The sequence below is a fragment of the Pleurodeles waltl genome, chromosome 6 (genome assembly GCF_031143425.1).
Source record: "Pleurodeles waltl isolate 20211129_DDA chromosome 6, aPleWal1.hap1.20221129, whole genome shotgun sequence".
Taxonomy (NCBI): domain Eukaryota; kingdom Metazoa; phylum Chordata; class Amphibia; order Caudata; family Salamandridae; genus Pleurodeles; species Pleurodeles waltl.
This window is the reverse complement of record NC_090445.1, coordinates 8,158,781-8,184,642: the sequence shown is the minus strand read 5'-3', so window position 1 is coordinate 8,184,642 and position 25,862 is coordinate 8,158,781. Positions and strand designations below refer to the sequence as shown.

At 45.5% G+C, this 25,862-nt stretch overlaps 1 protein-coding gene across 6 annotated transcripts in view; it reads left to right on the top strand.

The window, feature by feature from the left end:
* DNM1 (dynamin 1) overlaps window positions 1-25,862 on the top strand; it is a 714,309-nt gene that overhangs the window by 523,112 nt on the left and 165,335 nt on the right. For all 6 annotated transcript variants that reach the window (XM_069236983.1, XM_069236985.1, XM_069236981.1 and 3 more), the window contains 2 exons: window positions 18,749-18,858; window positions 19,269-19,380. In XM_069236983.1, coding sequence (XP_069093084.1) covers window positions 18,749-18,858; window positions 19,269-19,380 — 222 coding nt within the window. The remainder of the gene's footprint in view (window positions 1-18,748; window positions 18,859-19,268; window positions 19,381-25,862) is intronic.

Sequence of the window (25,862 nt, the reverse complement as noted above, 5' to 3'; positions counted from 1 at the left end):
GAGACAAAGTGTAAAGCATTCAAATATCACAAAACAATAATCAAATAAAACACAGGAAACAGTTTAAAAATCCAAAACCAATTTATAAAAATAGTTTATATTTTTATCTTTAAAATGACACAAAAACGATTAAAATCGGTTCAGGGGAACCGGAGATATGAATTTTTAAAGAATTACTATTTTTCTAGCGCTTAGAAACAAAAAGCGCCAATCGGGTCATCTGGTTGCACCAGGACCGGGGCAAAGTCAAAGTTTCAGGCCGACCGCGATGGAGCCCTGCTCGGCTACAAGTCGCGGGAGGCCTCGGTTAAAAAGTTACCTTCTGACTTAGTCTTTATTTTGAAGTTTTTCGTCACCGGGACGAACCTGCCAGTTGAATCCGACCTCCTGGAGCCCTTGTCCGGATACGCGATGTGGGCTTCCTCGGTGGAGACTTTTACCTTCGGACTTAGTCGTTTTTTCGAGATGAAAATCCTTCGACCGGGGTAAACCTGGATCTTGATCCGACGTCCATGGAGCCCTTCTCGGATACGATGGCTGGGAGGTCCCGGTCAACTTTTTACCTTCGGACTTAGTCTCTTTTTCGGATGTTTTTCTTTACCGGGACGAACCACGAAGTCAGGCCGGGTCGCGGTTGAGGCAAGCCGGCTAGAATTTCCGCGGCGGGTCGGTCCCTCTCTGGAGCTTTTTTCCAAAAATTCTCAAATCTTTTCCAAACTTCTGGGGCTTCACCCAGATGTTCTTTTAAGGTTCTTTTGGGGTCCACAGCTCACCCCAAGGGTCCAGAAGTTCTGTGATGGTCCTTGGGGGGTGCGGACTTCAACTCCCAGAATGCACCTGGCGCAAACTCCTTTTTGGCCACTGGACAGTGGTCAGCTGGTCGCTTTCTTCAGGAGTTGGTGCAGGGGACTCTGGTTTAGCAATTTTTCACCTGTAGCAAGCAGGGAGTCCCTCCTTGAACCAGTTGAAGCCAGGCAAAGTCCTTCTTGTGGTGAAGCCCAAGTGTGCAGCTGGTGCAGTCCTTCTGAGTGCATGGTCCAGGTGCAGGCCAGGGGTCCAGCAGGGCAGTCCTTCTTCTCCTTAAGTTCCTTCTTCTTGAAAGTTGGTGGGGATCTGAGGTGTGGGGGCAGGTCTGCCAGTTTTATCCTTGCTCCTGGGTGAAAAGCAGGGGGGGTCCTGGTTCTCCAATCAGGGACAGGGTCATCCCCCTGTGATGACCACTTCCTGGGAAGTGTGGCAAAAATCCATCCCAGAAGGCAACAGTCTCTAAAAATCCAACATGGATGAATCTGATTTTTGGAGGTTACATCTGGCTGAGCCCACCCACTGCTGTGGCTAAAAATCATAAACACACCCCTCTCCTGCCCTCTCCTAATCTAATCAAGGGGGCACCTAATTGTCTGGGGTTGCAGGATGTGGGGGTGTTGCTGGGTGTTCCAAATGTCCTTCTCTGCCTTTGAAGACCAGTTTGGCAGCCCTCCCCCTTCCTGCCTCACCATCTGCTGAGGGGAGATTCTCTCCCCCAAGCACATTCCTTTGTGTGAAGCCTGGCCACTTCACACCTCATCAAGGCAGCTCTGCGAAGCTGCTGCAGGCTGGCCAATCAGAGCACAGCAGCAAAAACAATGCAGGGCTGAAATTGGCAACTTTTTAGGTAAAGTCTATAACTCTTTACCTGAACAAGTTATATTAAATCCAACAACTGGAAGTTGTGGGATTTATTACAACAATTAATTTGATACCAAATTCTTGGTATGCAACATTTAAGGAGACTTTAAAATTTAAAATAAAGTCTCCCCATTCTAGCCTATGAAGGCCATTTACTTCAATGAGGGAAAAACGAATTTGGCTGTTTTGACCTCACCAGGGTTTATAAATCTATTTTTATAAAGTCCCTGCTTATAGTTACATGGCACCCAGCCCTAGGGGCACATAGGGCACACCTTAGGGGTGACTTATATGTAAAAATAAGGTAGTTTAAGACTTTGGAAGTACTTTTAATTCCAAAGTCGAATTTGCATATAACTTTAATTTAAAAGCAGCCAGCAAGGCAGGCCTGCCTTTAAAATGACACTGGGCACCTCAGCAGTGCACCTAGGTGTGCACCACCTATGCTGTGGTCCCTAAACCTACATGCCCTACCATATACTAGGGACTTATAGGTAGGTTAACTTAGCCAATTATAATTAGCCTAATTTGCATATCCATTTTACACAGAGCACAGGCCCTGGGACTGGTTAGCAGTACCCAGGGCACCATCAGAGTCAGGAAAACACCAGCATAAAGTGGAAAATGGGGGCAAAAAGTTAGGGGGCCTCTGCAATCAGCCCTGTTTTCTCACAACGCCTTTCCACTGATTCCCCTCATACCAGCTGTGATAAACAAACTCTACAGATCCAGCACAAGAATGATTCTCATAGCCCCGTAATGGCTCGTCAGTTCTGGTACACGGATCTCCTCAACCTATCAGAACAACCGCACAGGAGGCTGCCGTGCAGACCGGATCTCCTTTGCAGGCTGGGAGGCAGGATACTTCACCCCAACCTTCCCTCTCTGAGCTTGACGGCATGGTTCCTGAATTCCTGCAGTATGGGCATCTAGGGCTCTCGCAGGAGTGCATGAACATCGTAAAGGAGTCCAGACGACCTTCCACGCGTCGTTCTTACGAGTTCAAGTGGAAGAGGTTCTACATATGGTGTCGTCAGCAAGGTCAGAATCCTATACTAGCTCAGGAGAAGGTCATACTGTCTTACCTGCTCCATCTGGCGATATCGGGTCTGCAGGTGTCATCTATTAAGGTACATTTATCTGCCATTACAGCCTATCGTAAGTCACCTTCTCAGGAATCCTTTTTACAAGACCAGTAGTCAAGGATTTCTTAGAAGGTTTGAAGAAGGTTTTCCACCCATTCAAAAACCCTCTCCTCCATGGGAACTAAACATAGTATTATCTAGACTCATGGGCCCTCCTTTCGAACCTATCCACAAAGCTTCTTTGCAACACCTTACGTGGAAGACAGCTTTTCTCGTAGCCATTACTTCAGCGAGGAGGGTCAGTGAACTTAAGGCTTTGTCCTCCAAGGAACCGTAAACGGTTTTCCATGAAAATAGAGTGGTTCTGCAAACTCATCCGTCATTCTTACCAAAGGTGGTGTCGGATTTTCACATTAATCAGACTATTTCACTACCAACTTTTTTCCCCAATCCGGATACTGCGGCAGAAAAAGCTTTGCACTCTCTGGATTTGAAAAGAGTGCTAAAATTTTACTTGGATAAGACCAAATTGATTAGACAATCTCACCAACTATTTGTAAATTACAGTCATATGAGAACAGGCGATGCAGCCTCGAAACTAACAATATCTAGATGGATAGTTTCATGTATTGTTACTGCATATCATTTGGCTAACAAACAGTTATTGGCTAAGCCTAAGGCTCGTTCGACAAGAGGAAAAACGGCTACTGCTGCCCTCCTTCATAATGTTCCAATCTCTGAAATCTGTAAGGCTGCTACATGGAAGTCTGTACATACATTTACTAGGCATTACTGTTTTGACTCAGATGCCAGAGCGGACGCTCAAGTTGGTCAAGCGCCTCTGAGAAATGTGTTTGCATAGTGTATATCTTTTCCTGCACTTCTATTGGACAGTCCGCAGAGATAAGGGATGGGCTTGCTAATCTATTCAATGTTTATGACTATTGATGAGGATCCCCTGGAAGAGAAGGATAAGTTACTTACCTGTAAATCCTAGTTCTCTTCCAGGGGTATCCTCATCAAAGTCATAAACAACCCACCCTCCTCCACGGACGCAAGTCTCCTAGAAGTGCAGGACAGACTATCTCTATAATTTGTTGGATACGTTGTCACGTAAAAAAGAACTTACCTAACTGTGAACCAACTGTCACCGCTCCTTCACCCCTGAGGCATGGTGGGATACTGGAGGTGCTCAGGGTCTTAAAGGCACAGTGCCAAAGTTTATGGTTCTCCTGTGTTAACCTGCATGCAGCCTATTGGCTAAGAATGCTCCATTGTTTTCAATGCAGTTTTTCTCTTTTTTCACTGATGTTGCTACTGCTTCTTTCCCTGGACCCAGCTTTGGGGCTTTGGAAAGTTTTTCTCCTATTGTAATTTTGAAAGGGACTATTTAAAAAAAAAACTCCATAGAAATAAAGCATTTTAGCCTGTTTATAAATATAGTCTGCATTGCTGTTGTACACACGTATACATGAGTTTGGTATGAAAATTGTCTACTAAAAATGCTATATATATTTTTTTCATGCATATTTCATACTTTTACATGTGTGTATTTTATGTATGCTCCGGGGTCCCCGCACAAGGGCGGGAATATTCAATGTTTATGACTTTGATGAGGATACCCCTGGAAGAGAACTAGGATTTACAGGTAAGTAACTTATCCTTACTTTACATTAAAAAACCCTAGAAATTCACTGGAAAAAAAACAAAGGTTAAAGTAACGCCATAGTTAGGTGTGATAAAAAGATCTGTTTTTATATAAATAAATAAAAAAGCCTTCAAAATGAATTGAAATAAACAAAGATTAAAGTAATGTTATAGTTACATGAATATGTCAGTGACAACATTAATATTTAGAATTTTAAAAAACACAGAAATTCACCAATTATAGTCAGAGCTGACTATAACTTGTGCCCTTGCCGTGCACTGCTTATGACCTCACATTTTACACTTATTATAAAAAAGGCAGTGCATCGTAGGTGGGTTTAGTGTGCATAACAATGTAACAAAATAATGCAAAAAAATAGCAGGGTGGCGCAGTAGTTCTGTTTTCAAAATGTCAATATGCACCAGTCCATCCTATAAGCATCCATTACAATCAGAATAGAAATACAAACGACCCACATAACCTTCCCTAACTTATAAAACTGCCACAAGTGCAAATACCAATGTGTTTACACACCAACTAATGACATAGGCAAGAGTGTGCCGGTCCAACCTTCACAATTCCTTACGTATCTGTTACTATTTCTGTTGTCTCAAGTGACAACAACTTGTGAAGTCTCATGGTTGTGAGCCATCCAAAAAAAGTACCAACACTTTTCTTTAAAATATCATTTATCTCATTACAAAGGAAAGATCTGTCATTAGATATGCCTTTCACAAGTCCTTAAAATCCTAGTGCGCACATACTGAAATGGATTTGTGATTATACACTCTTACGGCACATTCCTTTGTTGACCCTAATTATGTGCTCTGATTATAACCAAGTGAAAAGATTCAGATTTGAAGACTCCTTGTCTCATTTAAAAAAACTGTGTTGGCAATAGAATGGGGTAATTTCACTTCTGTGACATTAATCTACATATATAATCTGACAATGGAAACTGCGTGCACTTGCCCATCACGGAACCAGTAACTTGTATGAATGGAATTTGCAGTACATGCCACCTTGATATGCGCCATATCCTCCAATTTAGTGCCATACGTAGTGATATCCTAAAAATCAAACATTGCAGTCAGACACACGATCTATGGAAGACAGGCGCCCCTTATAGTAGTGAGCAACCATATAGAAAGTGACAACTGTGCTTTAGTCTTAAAATGGAGTACAGTACCACATTATTGCTTCTTAGTACACAAATATCCCCTGTATTCTCCCCCATATAAATATACCCCTGAGTTAGCTTGTTCTACTGTAAATACATATCTGAGTTAGCTTGTTCCAGTGACACACATATACCCTGTAGCTAGCTTGTTCTGCTACACATAGGCACATATGTACCCAGAGCTAGCTTGTTCTACTGTATATAGACCCATATATACCCCAGCACTAGCCTGTTTGCCTATGCGCAGGCACATAAGACATGCTGAAAGCTACACATAGACACATGCCCCGGATTTAGCTGATTCTACTAAATCTAGACCGATACATACTCGACAGCTAGCTTGTTCTACTGTTTGAACAAGTTATTTACCTTCACTAACATTCTTTCTCATGAATACACAAACTAACTGCAGATTCCACACCTTGGGAATACATACATGCCAACACTTTACAACTAGAAACTAGGAGATTTTGAAAAAAATAAAAATGGGAATGTATTTTTCCTATGTTGAAGTAGAAGCAACTTTAGGCAGGAGTCAGGTAAAATAAAATCGTGAGTCTCCCACCTGATTCAGGTCTTTTGGCATATGTGTGAATATTCCCAGGTACAAGATTGGATCCGCAAACTCAAAAAGCAGTGCTCCTGCACGCTGGTAGGGTGCACCGTGTGCATCGTTCCACACCAAAAGTGATCAACAGAGTCACATATAAGCACCACTCGTGGTTGTCATTTTCGTTTGTAAGCCTTATCTGTGTCCTTTAGTCGCCGAGGCCAGTAGTTGATTGGAAGGACCAGTGTGCACATTCCTAAATTGGAAATGTTTTAGATAGAGGAGACCATTCCCCAGAACATGGCAGTGGGAAAGCTTTGAAGGATCTGCAGTTAGCTAGAATGTCTACCAAAAAGAGCATTACTAAACGTATGCAACTTGTTTTTCTGATGGATATTTCTAACCACAGATTCCCCACCTTGTGAATAGATACCAAACAAGTACCTCCCTAGGCGGTGGGTCTGTGGAAATTCTCAGATCAAAAAGGTCCTGCAAGACCGAACGGGTAAAATGCTCATCCCTACATACCTGTTTTGGCAATAGTGCATCATAAATGTGTGCACTGATGCCCATATAGCAGCTTGACATATATCCAGGACAGGCACTCCATGTGCCGTCACAGTGGATACAATGTTAGCTCTTTTAAAATGAATCCTCACAGCTTCTAAGGGCTGCTTCTTAGCCAGGGCATAGCAGATCTTCATACAAACAACTATCCTTCACGAGGTGGTCAGTTTGTGCACTCCCTTGCACTTCTCCCCCTGATGTTCCTTGGTACGATCAGTGTAAAAGCTCAGTGCTCTTTTGGGGTCCAAGTGATGGAGACTCGCTTTTGAAGGATGAGGCAGAGCGAAGTAGGTCAGAAAGAGTGATGGATTGTCCAATGTGAAAAGGTGTCACTATCTTTGGCAGGGGGATGCAGCTCGAGTTCTTAACACCAGTTTGTTTGGGGAAAAGGGTGCTATAAGGGGGCTGGGCTGGGAGGGGACTGGAAGCTCACTTTCTTGGGGCACTGATGTCATCAGAACCAGAAACACCGTTTTCAAGATCAAGAGTGGTAGTGGGCAGCTGTGCATTGGTTTGAAGTCCCACTGAGGCATCTCAAAGGCCTTTGGTGTAAACGTATGTTGCAAACCTTTAAGAAAACACATCAGGTAACTTGAATATGTTTTATGTATATTGTATTTCTATAGCGTAAACCTAGCCAGTAGGGACTGAAGCGCTGTACATGGTCAAAGGCCAGGTTAAAGTCAGTGAGCAACGGAAGAAGTTGAGTTGTGTGCGGTTAAGTCATTGTGATGTTGTGTTCTTTATAAACTCTTTCCTAAATTGGAACAGCTTTGGTTGATCCTGATGGGTACGGGATGGTGTTCCTGATCCTTGGTGCATAGATGAAAAGTGCCTGTTGTATTGTTTTGGATTTTTTGGTTTTCTTTTTTTTTTTTTACACTTTTACTGATACCCTCACAGATTTGATGGCTACTAGGTGGAACCTTATATTTACCGGCCTGTGAATAGGTAGAGGAGGCAGATGACCTGGATTTTCTCACCAAGCATCTCACCCCAGAGAGCCTTATTATGGAAGCCTTGGCCAGCAAAGTGAGCCCAGACTCATTTCTAACCACTTCTTTAGTTAGAGAATCCAAGCAGATTGAAGCTTTTGCTCTTCAACCAGTATGGCACTGTTACTCATACATCCATTTTGCCTTTTGGGCTGCTACAAACATGTTCTTTGGGGTATGGCCAGCAAGATCTTGCTAGTGGTCCCGGAGGATCGTAAGGCCTCTTTGACCCAGATAATATGCAACAGGGCCAAATATGTTGTGTGCAGAGCTGTATACCACAGATTGCCTGGCTACCTTCGCAGACAGGCTTGGAAGCAATCCATAGGATTCATCGGAAATGTGCAGGCCCCCCTAATGGACATGTCTTTTAATGGGTCTCACCTGTTCAGATGGAAGGCAGACTCCATGTTGGAACACTTTAAGGACAGCAGAGCTGCAGCGCATGCCCTTGGGCTACTGGCGCCTGCCAAATAGTTTCTGCATTAGTTCTTGTAATTTAGTGGTTATTCAAGAAAGCTGGTGCATAGAGACAGCCCTCTGAGTCATACTGCAGATACCCCAGATATTTTGAAGCCGTGGACATGGGTCTGGGAGGTAATGTGCAGGCCAGCAGGGGCATCAGTTTTCAACTTCCTCCTCTCGTCCTACAACAGTCAACAAACCACTTCAGCTTGCCTTTAGTGATGCATGCCCAACCAGTGGGGTGCAGAATTCAACATTTGTTTTCGGGTTGGTAATTCATCACATTCAACAGAGAGGTCTTATAACCTATGACCTCTCTTTTCTCTCCTCCCTGCCCACTATTCCTCCCACACCAGAAAAGCACCTGTACATCCGTTCACAGAAGGTGCGTCTGTTGTTCTCCAAGGGTGCCATTGATAGGGTACCGAACTCTGAAAGAGCGAGGGTTGTTACTTTTCTTATTTCCTTGTTCCCAGTAAGGATGGGAGGCATGAAGGCTTTCCTGAATCTGACTCCTGAATGCTTCCCTTTTTAAAGACAAAGTTGAAATGCTCAGGCAGGCCCAGATAATGTCTGCTGTGGCACCAAGCAAGTGGATTGTGTTGTTGGACTTACATGACACGGGTTTTCATATACCCTTTCTGAAGTCCCACAGGTGTGATCTACTGTTTAACATGGGTCAGAAACATTTTCAATTCTCTCGTAGGGGATTTCCATGATAGTCATAAGCACTGAATAGTTCCGCGCGCCTGCGGGGACCCCGGAGCACTGTTGTGTAGTATATTCTTAAGTGCAATCATCAGCTCCTTGACAAAAAAGGTCTGTGAAAAACACTTAAGAATAACAATGTGCAGCCTATGTGAACAGCTACACAGGCCAAATTGTTAGAAGAAAAAACAGTTGTAGTGTAAATTTCACGTTTAAACCTCTATTTATTCTATAAATACATAAATAAATACATTCTCATATTTTATTTACACCTCTCATGAGAATAAAACAATGTAGGGCAGTGTAGCCCATAGGCTGCCATTATACAGAATGAAAATAGAGCTGTGCCTTTAAGAAAGTAAAGTCTTCCTGTTTCCCATCATGCACAGCAAAAGGCAGTTGCCTCAGTTCTTTTTTCCGGCTCCTTTCTGACAGGACCCTGAAGCATTGAGCTCTACCTCACAAAATCCTTTTGTGACAGAAATTCATTTAAAATCTTTTGAATTTCATTTTCACTCGACGTTTTTAACATTGAGTGATAATTTTCTGCTTTTTTCTGTTAGATTCTGACAGAATTTTGAGGTTTTTCTACTTCAGAAATGCCTTCACTGTTTGACAAATGTCCTTCTTGTGGCAGAAAAAAGGCCAAAACAGATCCACATCGGGTCTGCATAATTTGCCTTCCATCCAGCCACAAACCGGAGTCGTGTGACATCTGCAAAACCTTCTCCAGAAGGACCCTTCGTGACAGGGAGAAGATCCGACTCCAGGCGAAAGAGGACAGGAGGAAAAGTGGTCATTCTACCACAGAGCGAGGAGAAGGTCAGTCTTCTACCAGGGCTCACACTGGTTCCTCTATAACTCCGACCAGACCGGCTCAAAAACGGCACAGGTCTCCGACGACGTCGAGGGAAGGAACGGCGCCAACATGCTCGCCGTCGAGGAGTGGTTCGCCGGCGAGAAAGAGACATCGCTCGCCGTCGACGACGATTTCGCCGTCGAGACGGCGTGGACTTTCGCCGTCGAGATCTGGGTCACCGTCGACACGGCGAGGACGTTCCACGTCGAGGAGATCTGAATCCGGTTCGCCGTCGAAACGGCGAGATCGATCAATGTCGAGGGGTGCTCGACGTCGTAGACGTTCACCGTCATCACGGCGACGTCGAGGGTCGTCGTCGAGAGATTCTCAACGGCGAGAAGAATCGACGGCGAAGGGCACTCGCCGTCACCGTACTTCGACGTCGAGGAGTGTGTCGACGTCGAGACAATCAAAAAGACCTAGGAGGGTTTATACAACCTCAGAATCCTCGGCTTCACTCATCCTCCTTCCAGCGTCTCCACAACTCTCTCCTCGACAATCACCATTGCCACAGACGCCGGTAACACCTACGGCGCCTCTTCCGGCTCCGCCTTCAGAGTCTGTTTTGAGGACTCCAACGCGGTCTGTAAGACGTTCGGGACATTCCTCTAGACGCTCTTCTTCCTCTCGGCACCGTCATGACCCACAGAGATCTCAGCATTCACATCACAGGCGTTCTTCTTCGTCTACACGGGACTACTCTCCAACCCTATCGGACTCACCGTCCCCGAGAGTGTCCCCCATAGATGATGTGAATACGTTCCAGGAGGTCTTAGTACGAGGGGCAACCAAGCTGAACATCCCGCTGGCGGTACCTGCCCCATCGACGTCAGTGATCTTCGAGACCTTGCATCACAGGACATCTTCCAGACCTTTGCTTCCACTGGTTCCAGGTCTCCTTGAACCAGCAATGGATATTTTCCTTGCACCGGCCGCAACAAAGTCTGCTCCTTCCAGACTTATTAAAAAATATCGTCCACCAGAACAAGATCCTCTATTCTTGAGGTCGGACCCAGTTCCTGATTCGGTGGTCATAGTAGCGGCAAAGAAACTGCATTCAACCTCACCATCTTCTTCTTCACCTCCAGATAAAGAGAGCAGAAAGATAGATGCTGCAGGACGAAAAGTATGCTCTACTGCAGCCGTCACGATGAAGGCAGCCAGCGCTACTGCGTTATTAGGGCGGTACGATCGTGCCCTCTGGGACTCTTTGATGCAGTTTGCGGAACATCTTCCTAAGGATAAAAGGGAAGATTTCCTGGAGGTCGTGGGTGAGGGAGCCATGGTGTCTAACCAAATTATAAGTGCTGCAGCTGACTCTTCGGTGCTATCCGCACACAATTATGCACACGGGATAGCGCTCAGAAGGCATGCATGGTTGAGACTTACATCACTCAAACCTGAAGCGCAGCAGAGAATACAAAACCTGCCTTTCTCGGGCTCCACCTTGTTCGGTTCTCATGCCGATGACGAGATGGCTAGAATGAAAGCTGATCTAGATACCTTGAAAGCGGTAGGCATGGAAAGACCGAAAGAACAAAGAAAGGTTTTCCGGCCATATCAACGACGACTTTTCACCCACCGGTATCAGTCGCCACACTGGATGTCTTCGCGCCCCCAGCAGCAGCAACAACAGCAGTATCAAAGGGGTTTCTCTACTCAGCGAAGGTCGACAAGGGGTCGTTCAACACCTCAAACTCAGGCAACTCGACAGGCTCCCACGTCTAAGCCCTGAATCTTTGCTTCCCCCTCCTCCGTTATCCACTCCGGTAGGGGGAAGTATCTCAAATCATCTGGACGAGTGGCTACGCATCACAACAGACGCCTGGGTATTGAATATTGTGAGACATGGTTACGCTCTCAGATTCACCAGTTCTCCACCATCTGTTCCACCCAAAACAGCCAACCGCCATCTCGAAGCTCTACAGTTAGAGGTCAATATCCTATTGCAAAAAAGAGCCATAGAACCCGTTCCCATCAGCCAACAAGGGAAGGGGATTTATTCGAGATATTTCCTTGTACCGAAAAAAGACAAACAAGAGTTTCGTCCCATCTTAGATCTGAGGACAGCAAACAAATGGATTCGCAAAGAAAAATTCAGGAGGTTAGCCTTACACCAAATTTATCCACATCTACGTCAGGGCGACTGGCTATGTGCGATCGATCTTTGCGACGCTTACTTTCATATCCCAGTAACCAAGAAACATCGAAAATTCCTAAGGTTCACCGTCGGGAAACGCCATTACCAATTTGCGGTTCTACCTTTCGGCCTAAAATCAGCGCCAAGAACTTTTTCCAAATGCATGGCGGTAGTAGCCGCCCACTTGAGGAAACAGCGAATATTCGTCTACCCCTATCTAGACGATTGGCTCATAAAGGCCTCCAGTTGTCTCGAGACACAGCAACATTTCGAATGGACTCTACAACTGCTGCAAAAACTTGGTCTTCAAGTCAATCTCCTGAAATCTACAGCAACACCTGTTCAGAGGTTGCATTACTTAGGGGCCATTGTAGATACCAGGCTAGGAAAGGTGTTTCCTTCGGAGGAACGACGGTTATCGATTCTCCAGAAGTGCAAACAACTGCAGGAAAGACCTCAAGCCACTGCAAGAATAATAGCTTCTCTACTGGGCTCGATGGCGTCTTGTATCCATCTGGTTCCCAATGCTCGCCTCCATATGAGACCATTGCAGGAAAACCTGGAAGATCAGTGGTGTCAACTGAGGGACGATTGGGAGAACAAAGTCCTTCTTTCTCCTCACACCCTACAATCCCTCAAGTGGTGGTGTTTACCCAGCAATCTCTTGGTGGGGATTCCGTTCCAACAACGGCCCCCATCTCAAACCATCGTAACAGATGCGTCACTGATCGGATGGGGGGCGCACATGGAACATCTTCGAGTCCAAGGCGAGTGGTCACAGAGAGAGAGTCTCTATCACATCAACCTGCTGGAACTTCGCGCAGTCCACCTTGCGCTCAAAGCCTTCCTTCCCTCTCTGAGAACGGAAACTCTCCTTCTCCAGACAGACAACGTGGCCACTATGTACTACGTGAACAAACAAGGAGGCACCAGGTCCAGAATTTTATCCAGAGAGGCTCAGACAATCTGGCATTGGCTTCTAGCCAGGAACCTGTCACTAGTGGCAACTCACCTGCCCGGCATCCAGAATGTTCAAGCGGATGCCCTCAGTCGGGTAATGGACGAGAACCACGAATGGGTACTACACGACGACGTCGTTCATTCCATTTTCGCACTCTGGGGTACCCCCTCTACAGACCTATTCGCAACCCCAGAAAACAAAAAATGCCAAAACTTCGCCTCCAGATATTACCATCCAGGGACACTGGGGAATGCCCTGTGGATAAGCTGGTCAGGAGCATTTCTTTACGCCTTTCCACCGCTTCCCCTGATTCCGGCGGTCCTCCAGAAGCTGTCCAATGTTCAGACCAAAATGATCCTAATTGCTCCGGAGTGGCCACGCCAGTGGTGGTTCCCAGACCTTCTTCACCGGTCACTCAAACCACACATCAGGCTACCATATCGTCCGGACCTTCTCACGAAGTTCAGAGGGCAGATATCTCATCCCAACCCCTCATCGTTGAGTTTGGCAGCATGGCTCCTGAGCTAGTGCAATATGGACACTTGAACCTACCTCAGGACTGTATGGAAATTCTGAAGGAAGCAAAGCGCCCTTCCACACGATCAGCCTATGCAAGCAAGTGGAAGAGATTCTGCATTTGGTGTTTACACAACATTGACCCGGTTTCCTGTGGGGAACAATCTATCCTGCCATACTTGTTAAGTTTGGCAAAATCGGGCTTACAACTGTCGTCAATAAAAGTTCACTTGGCGGCGATAACGGCATACAGAAAGAGTCCTTCACAAACTTCCTTTTTTCGGATTCCGATTATTAAGGATTTCCTAGAAGGTTTAAAGAAGGTTTTTCCTCCCATTAGAAAGCCTTCTCCTCCATGGGAACTGAACGTTGTCTTATCACGTCTGATGCTGCTGCCATTCGAGCCGATACATAAGGCATCGCTGCAGCATCTCACATGGAAAGCTGCTTTTCTGGTGGCAATCACTTCAGCGCGTAGGGTCAGCGAAATCCAGGCCCTTTGCGCTCAGGAACCCTACACGGTTTTTCATTCTGCGAAAGTGGTAATGAGAACTCATCCAAAATTTTTACCTAAGGTAGTCTCCGACTTCCATGTGAACCAAACAATTTCATTACCGACTTTCTTTCAGAATCCAGCTACCCCTGCTGAGAGAACTCTGCACTCTCTGGATGTAAAGAGAGTCTTGAAATTTTACCTGGACAGGACAAAAAGCTTTCGAAAATCACAACAGCTTTTTATTAACTATGGCCCAATCAGAACAGGTTTGGGCACATCTAAACAATCGTTATCCAGATGGATTGTTTCATGTATAATGTTATGTTATCAGTTAGCAAACAAATCCCTTGGTGGTAGGCCAAAAGCCCACTCTACCAGAGGGAAAGCAGCTACTGTAGCCTTGATGAGAAATGTCCCTTTGACAGAAATATGCAAGGCTGCCACTTGGAGGTCGGTCCATACCTTTACTAAGCATTACTGCCTTGATACAGACGCTAGGGCAGATGCTCAGGTTGGGCAGGCTTTGCTCAAGAATTTGTTTGCATGATTCATGTTTTTCTCAGTATTCTTATATCTACTCCACCGCGGTTATGGGGATGGGCTTGCTACTCTATTCAGTGCTTATGACTATACATGGAAATCCCCTACGAGAGAAGGAATGGTTTCTTACCTGTAACTCCAGTTCTCTCGTAGGGGTATTTCCATGATAGTCATAAGCAACCCTCCCTCCTCCCCGGTGGAGTTGACATAGAACATGAATATTATGGAGGTTGGTACTCCAACAAATGTTTTGTTTTTTCTTCATGTCAGGTTAATAGCCTCCAAAAAAGAACTGAGGCAACTGCCTTTTGCTGTGCATGATGGGAAACAGGAAGACTTTACTTTCTTAAAGGCACAGCTCTATTTTCATTCTGTATAATGGCAGCCTATGGGCTACACTGCCCTATACATTGTTTTATTCTCATGAGAGGTGTAAATAAAATATGAGAATGTATTTATTTATGTATTTATAGAATAAATAGAGGTTTAAACGTGAAATTTACACTACAACTGTTTTTTCTTCTAACAATTTGGCCTGTGTAGCTGTTCACATAGGCTGCACATTGTTATTCTTAAGTGTTTTTCACAGACCTTTTTTGTCAAGGAGCTGATGATTGCACTTAAGAATATACTACACAACAGTGCTCCGGGGTCCCCGCAGGCGCGCGGAACTATTCAGTGCTTAGGACTATCATGGAAATACCCCTACGAGAGAACTGGAGTTACAGGTAAGAAACCATTCCTTTCCCATGCTCCCCTTGGGTCTCACATTGCTCTGTAGGTGTTCAAAAAGGGATAGCAGTGATTGCTGCCAATCTGAGAAGGTCAGGTATACCTGTATTCCCGTAGTTCAACAATTGGCTGCTGAAGGCGGGCTTGCAGCAGTCAGTTGTGCACCACCTCTGGAGGATGACGGCCCTGGTGATGTTGTTGGGGTTCACTGTAAAACAGCAGCGTCCCATCTGATTTCTTCAAAGATACTTCAATTCAGTGGGGCAATCAAAGACACCGTGGAGTTAGCGCTCTTCCTGTACCGCAACGAGTCCAGGACATTTCATCTCTTTCACTGATGTTTCAAGCTCAGCCTTGGGGTTTTTCCCACAGTTGCAAGATGCCCTGCACCACCTTGAGATGTAGTCATCACACATGATCGGACAAGGCCTAATAAGTTTTCCTGACAGGTGGTTCATGATCAGGAGGATACGCTCACGCTCCAACCACCTTCAGAGATGCAAAGCCTCCTGGCACACCCCAGCCTGCTTGTTGCAGTACCACATAGTCAAATGGTAAGTGAGAAAGTTCACCAGCCTCCACTTGATGGGCGGCGGGCAGGCCTTCAGAGCCAGACAAATGGCTGAGTGCTAGAATAAAGTTGTAACCTGGTGTGGTGCTCACAACACTGACCTCTTACAGCCAAAGCTATCAGATGTCCTTTTGTTTGTTTTGTCTTCAGCCCGGCAAGCCGGGCCGCTTTAAGACTGGTGGTGCCACAGTTTATTGTGGCGCCCCCACCCCATGACCTCCTCGGTTTCACTCACTACCACCCGACAAATGTGCCCCTCATCTCTCCATCGCTCCCCTTTCACATACATTCATGTGTTTTAAAGCGCTTGTAAAGGCTGGCTTTACTAATCCACTCAGCTAGCCACATAAATTATAGGGGCATATTTAAGAGCCCCTAGTGCTGCTGTTACGCCACAATAGTGTATTTTTTTTTTAAGCGAATGTGGCATTAGAAGGCCAAAAACGCTGCACCATATTTACAAAGTGGTGCACTGCATGCATCGCGCAACTTTGTAACCGTTTGCGCTACATTATGCTTGCGCCAGGCATAATATATGCAAAGGGGGCCAAATAAATGGCGCAAAGGAATCTGACAGATTTTGTTGGGTCATTTTTTTCCATTACTTTTAACGCGTGCTCAGAGCAGGCATTAAAAGGAGGCTTCCATTGGTTACAATGGGCCTCTAGGTGCTTTGCAGGATTAGCGTCAACATTTTTTATCCTAATCCTGAAAAGCGCCGGACTAGCATAAAAAATTCTGATGCCAGTCCCCTAGCTACCGCCATGGTGCGCTGTATTTTAAATATGACACACTTGGTGGTGTTGGGGGGGTGCTAAAGGGCGCAATAAAAGTAGCCCCCATAGGGCAGTGCTTAATTTGTAAATAAAAAGGTGCAGATGCTCAAAGCCCTCCTCTTAAACACGTGACTGCTGCAATTAAATGTGTGAACACAGAATACAGAGGCAGCGTAATCCTGAAGCCATCTGGGGCTTCTTCAATCCATTTACAGGCACTCCCTGCCCCTTCAGTTCACTCTTGTGGATTTCAGCTTTTTCCCACTGTAATGCTTTTTCGTTTTTCTCACTTCCTCTGTCTTTCCCATATGTGTCTTTTTCTCTCTGTAAATGCTTGAGGCAGAAAAATAGGCGCCGACACTCAAAAATAAGTGCTGGTGCTTCGCACCGGAAACAACAAGCACAAATTAAGCACTGACATAGGGGCATATTTAAGAGCCCCTAGTGCCATTCTAACACCACATTAGTGTAATTTTTTTACACTAATGTGGCGTTGGAAGGCCAAAAACGCTGCACCATATTAACAAAGAGGCGCAGTGCATGCATTGCGCCACCTTGTAACCCTTTGCACTACATTATGCCTGTGCCAGGAATAATGTATGCAAAGGGGGCACCCCCCCCAGTTAGGAGGGGCCAAAAAAATGACGCAAATAAATCTATTAAATTTCTTTGCGTCATTTTTTTTTTTTTATGGCACTTTTAATGCCTGATCAGAGCAGGCATTAAAAGGAGCCTTCCGTTGGTTACACTGGGCCTCTGGGTGTTTTGCAAGATTACCATCAACATTTTTGATTCTAATCCTGCAAAGCTTCAGACTAACTATTCTGATGCTAGTCCCCTAATTACCGCCAGGGTGCACCGTATTTTAAATATGACGCTCACATGGTGGTGTTCTGGGGGCACTAAGGGGTGCAAGAAAAGTGGCGCTGCACTTGGTGCATTGTGTGCAGTGCCACTTTTCTTAAAAATGCCCAATAGTTCAGTTTTTTGCAGCAGGTATATTAACCCTCTGTGCTACTTTCAAAGCTGCCACTAGACACAACTCTCATCTCTCTCTCTCTAGCAGGAACATTAATCACAAGAGGTATCTTGATATTTTAATTGTTTCTTGAAGGCTAAACGCACAAGGAACTTTTCAGCAGGTGCTTTTAAATCACAAGTTTCAGAAGTTATTGCTAAACACAGCACCCCACTGAGGTCTGTGCCTGGTGCGGTTGCACCACCCAAAAGGTGGCACTGCCGGCAAGACCTTGCAGTGGGCATTTAAAAAAGAAAAAAAAGTAGTTGATAGCCCTTTCAGTTTTTGTGCCGGACCAAACAGCCCTTTTTCAAATGACCTGTTATGAAGTTTATCAAGGCTTTGACACATGTTTTCTCCCAGTCTGTTTAACTTAGTCTTTCTCATGTGCACTCCCGTAGCTGCTCACTCGTCACCTGGCCTTGAAGACTGTCACTCTTGTTGCAGTTACATTAGCTTCTTGCATGAGTGAACTCCAGACACTTTCAGTGCAAATGTCCTGCGCCACCTTCTTCCTTATAGATATTGGTGCTGAGGACTGGGACAGCGTTTTTACCAAAAGTTGGGACTTCCTTTTATGTTGGAAAACCTGTCTCTCTGCCAGTTTTCGTTGCTGTCCTCACCCCTCGAAAGAGGAGGCGAGACTCCATTGGTCTGACCCTAAAAGAGCTTTAAGCATTTATAGCGATCACCTTTTTATAGGGTTCTTGACATCTGCCAGGCTCTGACGTGGGTGTAAGTACATATGTTCCTAAAATACTATTTCCAGGTACAAGCATCGTATGACAGGGTTTGGCATACCGGACATCTGCTTTCCAGCTTATTGTCCTCAATGACTGGATCTTGAGCAACTGCTATGACCCAGCATGCAAACTGGTGATTGATCTCCTTCAGGCCTGGAATCTAGAGGCTGTCTTTTATGGCTCTTGCACCCTTAGGTGGCTTCCCAAGCTAACCATGGTTCCCTTTGCCTGTTGCATATGGCCCTCTGGTACGCCAAGTGGTTGAAGACCATCACAGGCCAGGCCAGTAAACTAAAACATTTTTTTATTGTGGTCTGCTTAACATACTAACACAATGGGGGTGGCACACTGGCAACTTTTTTGATGTTTGTTAATATCAAACCAATAAAAAGATTTATCAAGAAAAGAATGTGGAGTCTGCTGTTTATTGCCTGTGTGGGGAAGTCAAAGGGACATGTTTGGGGGCCTTGTGTGTAAATGCAGAAGTGATTGTTGACCAGCTGGTGACTGACCTTCTGCTTGCTTTGCAGGAGAAGGAGAAGAAGTACATGCTGCCCCTAGACAACCTAAAGCTCCGGGACATCGAAAAGAGCTTCATGTCCAGCAAGCACATCTTTGCTCTCTTCAACACTGAACAACGGTTTGTGTCTACATGTGCATCTCCCACCTTGTTATTTGTATTAAGCGCTGGGTCCATCTCGCCCCTGTTAGTCTCCCCACTCTGGTCACTTTCATCTACTCAATCACACTAGTTCTAGAACCACCATCGGGTCAGTCTCACCAGGTCTATCACAGCCATCTGGCCAGTCTCAGAATGCTATACACCACATCCTGGTCAGTCTTAACAGGTTTAGTGCCATCACCTGGTCAGGCACACCAGATCTTTCATTGCACAGTACTGGGCTTTCTTGTAAAGGCACAGGTCAGCTACACTATCCGGTGGTTTGTGGTGAATTATCTGCACTTTACCCTCTGCAGGCACAGTGCCTGTGCCTGTGCTGCTGCCTTCTTTGTGCCCAGTTCTTCAACTCCAAGTGCTCTTTTTTGCAGGAATGTCTACAAAGATTACCGGCAGCTTGAGCTGGCCTGTGAGACCCAGGAGGAAGTGGACAGCTGGAAAGCTTCTTTTCTGCGTGCAGGAGTGTACCCTGAGCGGGTTGAGGTATATTTTTTATTTATTCTCATTTTCCTCTTGTTTTGAACTAGGTGAAAGTGATAATGTAGACTTTTACTTTTTTAGGTACATTCCTTTTCAGGGGCAGCAGAAAAAATGAAACAAATAAACAGAGAGAGAATTATAGGTTTGTCATGCGTGGGAGTGAGGTTGGAGACAGTTCAGTGCTACCAAGATAAAGTACTGGGTGTATATTTTCAGTTTTTGTAGTAGGCGGGCGTGAAGGGTTAGTAAGGAGTTCACTCATCGGGGCTTTTCCAGATATGTGGGCCCACATAAGGTACAATTGGCCAGGTCTTCTGTTTTGAGGTAGACAGATATTGATAGGTGTAAGAACACATTGCTTCCTATGTGCAGTAAGATTTTGGATATGCTTATTTTGTTACTAAGTGGATTGCTTTGTAACAGCGTCATGCTCTCCTACCAGGTATATGTTTCAAGAAGAACCAAAAACTGGAATTGGTGTGAGGTTATGCTGGTGACATTAATGATGGTGCTAATAACGCTGTTTTGCTGGAGGGAGATTTTGAGGGAGTGGATGGAGTGTCTGGCATTCTTGAGATTGGAACTCATGAAGTACTGCTGAGGTCAGACTTGAGAGAGTTGGGCTTGAGTCTGAGATCAGATCCTGCATGTCTGGGCTTGAATCTTAAGGATACTGGGGCTCACACAGCACTGCTGAGGTCAGAGCCGGCCTTGAAAAATCTACTCGCCTGCTCGCTCTGACGAGTCATATTTTATCAGGGAGAGCTATTTTGAGGACCTACTCGCCACGTCTGGTGAGATGACAAAGAACTGGTGTTTTGTTCAGTCAGAAAGTGAAGGAGCAACAAAGAGGCCTTTAAATCTTGTTCTTATCTTGTGACATTGGCTCTGTGTTTAGAGACGGAGGTCAAAAGTCAGTTTGTCTTTTCCTTCTGACTGCAAAGTTCCAGGATTTTGTAAGGTGAACTGAGTGACCTGCTATACAAAGAGTGTAAAATGAAAGGCTGTTGTGTCATTGTTCGCCTAACACACATTTAAATAACAAAGTCAATTCAGTAGTCGTGAAAACCCATGATGAAAAATATATTTAATTAGGATGAGAACAAATCATAACACTTTACTTGGTGATGTGCAAATGATAAATGTTTTTTGAAGCCCACTTTTCACAGATTATTGTTAATACACTATATAGTTTTATCAGTAAAGCTGCAAGTGTGTGGGAAGGGTTTTGGACATTTTATGGAAATTTTCTCTCTGTAAATGATAGTGTACAACCACATCATGCTTTTATAGTATATTTATTGAGCGAGTGTTTAAACATAAACTGAGAAACACTCCTGCCCTGGTAGCAATGCTATTAGTAAACTCAGAGGCAAGTCCTGGATCATGTGTCTTGTATATATTGGCTAGATTCTCTTTTATACATGGAGCAAATGTTTAGTCTGTTTAATCAAACAAAAGAGGGTTTTTGTACAGCAGAAATGCTGAGCTCACATATTTGAAGGTTCACTTATATGTGAGAATGAAGAAAAAAGTGACTCTAACCTAAAATGTGTCCCTAGGGTCACACAATTTGAAACCTGTGTATGGGTCAAGTACATTACAGTTGGGTCAAGTAGATTATTCAAGTTACTCGACTTGCAAGTCTAGTAACATTTTTATGATTTTTCCGAGGCCTGCAGAGGCTGGAGAGTTCAGCTTGAGTCTCAAGAACACAGAGGTCTGAGGTTGTCATTCTGGGCTTGAGTCTCAAGGATACTGGAGCTAACATACAACTGCTGGGTTAGAGCCTGGATAGTTGGGATTGAGTCTTGAGAGCACTGAGTCTGGGATTATAGTCTGTATGTCTGGGTTTGAATCTCAAGAATACTAGGGCTCACACAGCACTGCCGAGCTCAAAGGCTGGAGAGCTCAGCTTGAACCTTGGGAGTACCGAGGTCTGAGGCTGGCGTTCTGGGCTTGAATCTCAAGAATAGTGGGGCTAAAATACTACTGCTGAGTCAGAGCCCGGAGAGTTGGGCTTGAAGCTTGAGAGTACCAGGGCACTGTTGGTAACAGTGAGGACAGACTCTGGAGAGTTGGGCTTGAACCTTGGGAGGACCAGAGCACTGTTAGTACCGGTGAGGTCAGACTCTGGAGATTTGGGTTTGAGTACCAGGGCACTGTTAGTACCGGTGAGGTCAGACTCTGGAGAGTTGGGCTTGAAGCTTGAGAGTACCAGGGCACTGTTGGTACCGGGGAGGTCAGACTCTGGAGAGTTGGGCTTGAAGCTTGAGAGTACCAGGGCACTGTTGGTACCGGTGAGGTCAGACTCTGGAGAGTTGGGCTTGAAGCTTGAGAGTACCAGGGCACTGTTGGTACCGGTGAGGTCAGACTCTGGAGAGTTGGGCTTGAATCTTGAAGGCGCTTAGGCCAGAAGTTTTGAGATTCTGGCTTGATTTGCGAGAATACTGGGGTCACACAGTGCTGCTGAGTTCAGAGGCATGAGAACTGGGCATGAGTCAAGAGCAGGGGCTGCACGTAGATGCAGGGTGACCGCATTCACACCTTTTTGAGTCAGAGGTGTGTTGTCACTGTGTTTACTCCAGTATTGGAACTTTCATAGATTCACATGCTTGAATCATTCCCCGTCGTCGAGATGGGCGTCCCCGGTATAATTTACACAAGTAGTGTCAAGATATATTAACAAAGAAAAAGGCCCTAAATCAGGTTGACAGATTTTACTCCGTCCGGCCGCTGGAGGAGTATATTGGCTATGGGAACGGAGTAGTCTCTGTTGCAGACATGCTCAAGGAAAACCTGTCTGTAATTCAGGATGGTGGAATTTCAGTTTGGTGGACAGGGTTCCCCATCGCCTTTGCAACAGAATACCCTTTCTGCACTCTGTCATCAGTTCATACACTGCTGGTGAAATCCCAGACCAAATGGGTTGGGCATGTTGTCAGAATTTCAAATGAGAACGTCCCCAAACAGCTATTTTACAGAGAACTCGGTCAGGAAAAGCGCTCCCATGGAGGACAAAAGTGTTTTGAGAACACGCTGGTCATGCTGAAGGCCTCCATGAAGTCCTTACCCTCAAAATCAACACTGCTACCTGGGAAACCCTTGCCCTGAAATGCCAAGCATGGCACAGCCTCATTCACAAAGTCTGCAAACCCTCTGAAGTGAGGTGTACTGCTGAGGCTCAAAAAAAGTGAGAGCTGCGTAACCCCAGAGCTGCCCGCACATTACCAACAGTGTCATTGTATGTCTGCCTGACGTTTGACAGGACGTTCCACGCATGAATCCTACTACTCGGTCATCTTTGGATGCGCAGAGCTTGGTCAATCAATCAATGTGATTTCGAGGTCTTTATCAACAACGTTGAACGGACGTCTCAATCATACATATATATATATGTGTGTGTGTGTGTGTTCGGTGGCATGTGTAGCTGCAGATACACATGCTGTGCATTATCCTGCCATCTAGTGTTGGGCTTGGAGTGTTACAAGTTGTTTTTCTTCGAAGAAGTCTTTTCGAGTGACGAGACCGAGGGACTCCTCCCTTTCGGCTCCATTGCGCATGGGCGTCGACTCCATCTTAGATTGTTTTCTTTCCACCGTTGGGTTCGGACGTGTTCCTCTGCGCTCCGTATTTCGAATAGGGAAAGTTAGCTAAATATCGAAAATTTGACGGTATTGTTCTCGCTCTGTACCGGTTTAGTGTTATCGTATCGGCACCGATCGCAGAGGCGCTCCGGCGGCCCTTCGGGGCTTCCGCTCTTCAGCGGGGCCTGGTCGGCCCGAATGCATCCATCGACAAAGACTAATGGATCAGACCCCCTTCCTCTTCTGTCCAAAGTGCCACTCGAAGTATGCTTATACAGACCAACACCTGGTCTGTAATCTGTGTTTATCACCAGAAAACAGAGAGGATACTTGTGAGGCCTGTCAAGCGTTTCGATCAAAAAAGACCATTCGAGATCGAAGAGCGAGAAGACTACAATGGGCGTCGACACCGAGAGAACAACTAGACGCAGAGGAGTAGGAAAGAATTTCCATCCAGGGGACGGACTTTGACGATTCCGAAAGTGAGCGAACCGCGATGATGCAGAAAACAGTGAGTAAAACTGCCCCATCCAAGACTCAAACAAAGATCGTTAAGGCCAAGGGGATGCCACCGCCAGCAGGCCATGGCTTAACCCATCGAAAAGAAGGTGACCAAGCATCGGCACCGAAAAAGGCCAGAGATTTGCTGAAGACTTCCGACTCCCGTCGAGATTCCGGCACCGAAAAATCTCAACACCGAGAGTTAGACTCACCCAAAGTGAGAAAAGTCACGTCGGAACCGAGAAAGACTTTATCCGAGACATCGGTACCGAAAAAATCGGCTTCGGAGCCGAAAAGAAGCTCTTACACAGAAGAGCAAGGACTTTCCAGACAAATGCATGAAAAACACAGATTTGAGCGGGAAATAAGTATGGTTGAGCCAGACCATTCGCAAAGAAGGTTGCATATCTAGAAAGAGACTGGAAAAATACAAACTCTTCCTCCAATTAAAACAAAGAGAAAACTGGCATTTCAAGGGTCAGAAATGCAACCAAAGGCGAAGGTGGCCAGAGACAAAACACCACCACCAAGTTATTCTCCACAACCTTCCCCACTACACTCACCACAGTTGTCTCCGGGGGGGAACACCTCCTATGCAGTCACCTACGCATACAGGGATGACGCAGGATGATCAAGATGCATGGGACTTGTATGATGCACCAGTGTCAGACAACAGTCCAGACTGTTACCCAACAAAGCCGTCACCTCCAGAGGACAGAACTGCATATACGCAGGTACTATGAAGGGCAGCTACATTCCACAATGTAGTAATGCACTCTGAGCCAATAGAGGATGATTTCCTGTTCAACACCTTGGCATCCTCCCACACTTCCTACCAAAGTTTGCCAATGCTCCCGGGCATGCTCAAACATGTGAAACAGGTATTCCAGGAGCCAGTTAAAGGAAGGGCTATCACGCCTAGGGTGGAGAAAAAATACAAGCCTCCCCCAATGGATCCTGTGTTTATAACACAGCAACTTACACCAGACTCGGTGGTTGTAGGAGCAGCGAGAAAGAGGACAAACTCGCAATCGTCAGGAGGCGCTCCACCGCCTAACAAAGAGAGTAGGAAGTTTGACGCAGCGGGCAAACGAGTGGCAGCACAGGCAGCTAATCAATGGCGAATCGCAAACTCACAAGCCTTACTTGCTCGCTACGACAGGGCACACTGTGACGAGATCCAACACATTATACAGCACTTGCCCAAAGAACACCAGAAACGTGCCAACAGGTTGTGGAAGAAGGACAAGCAATATCCAACAACCAAATAAGGTCCTCATTGGACTCGGCAGACATGGCAGCACGAACAGTCAACACTGCAGTAACCATTCGCAGGCATGCATGGTTATGAAGCTCTGGGTTCAAGCCAGAAATCCAACAAGCAGTGTTAAACATGCCTTTTAACCAAGAACAATTGTTTGGCCTGGAAGTGGACACAGCAATTGAAAAACTAAAGAAGGACATGGCCAAAGCCATGGGCGTGCTCTACTCCCCAAAGGGCAGATGTACTTTTAGAAAGCCACAGTTTAGAGGGGGGTTTCGAATGCAAACACCAGAGCCTTCCACCTCGCAAAGCAGACCCACCTATCAGGCACAATACCAGAGGGGATGGTTTTGTGGCTCATATAGAGGTGGACAATTCCCAAGAGGAAGGGGAAAGTTCCAGACACCTAAAACAGGCCAAACCAAACAATAACTTCAGTGTCACAAAACCCCAACACCTAACACCAGTAGGGGGGAGACTTACCGCATACTATCAACATGGGACACACTACTTTTCATGCATGGGTCCTAGCCATTATCCAACATGGTTATTGCATAGAATTCACAAATTTCCCACCAGATGTGCCCCCAAGGGCACACAATATGTCCAAACAACACTTAGACCTATTACAAATAGAGGTCCAAGCATTATTACAAAAACAAGCAATAGAGTTAGTACCCAACCATCAAAAAAGAACAGGCGTATACTCACTATATTTCCTTATTCCAAAGAAGGACAAAACGTTAAGACCTATATTAGACCTCAGAACACTGAATCTCTTCATCAAGTCGGATCACTTCCATATGGTAACACTTCAAGAAGTGGTTCCCTTACTAAAAAAGGAGGACTACATGTCAACATTAGATCTCAAGGATGCCTACTTTCACATACCCATCCATCCTTCTCACAGAAAATACTTAAGGTTTGTAATACACAGCGTACACTATCAATTCAAAGTGTTACCGTTCGGGATAACAACAGCCCCAAGGGTATTCACAAAATGCCTTGCAGTAGTAGCCGCTCACATAAGGAGACAGCACATGCACGTATTCCCATACTTAGACGACTGGCTAATAAAAACAAACACTGAACAACAGTGTCTTCTTCACACGCAATACATTATAGAAACTCTA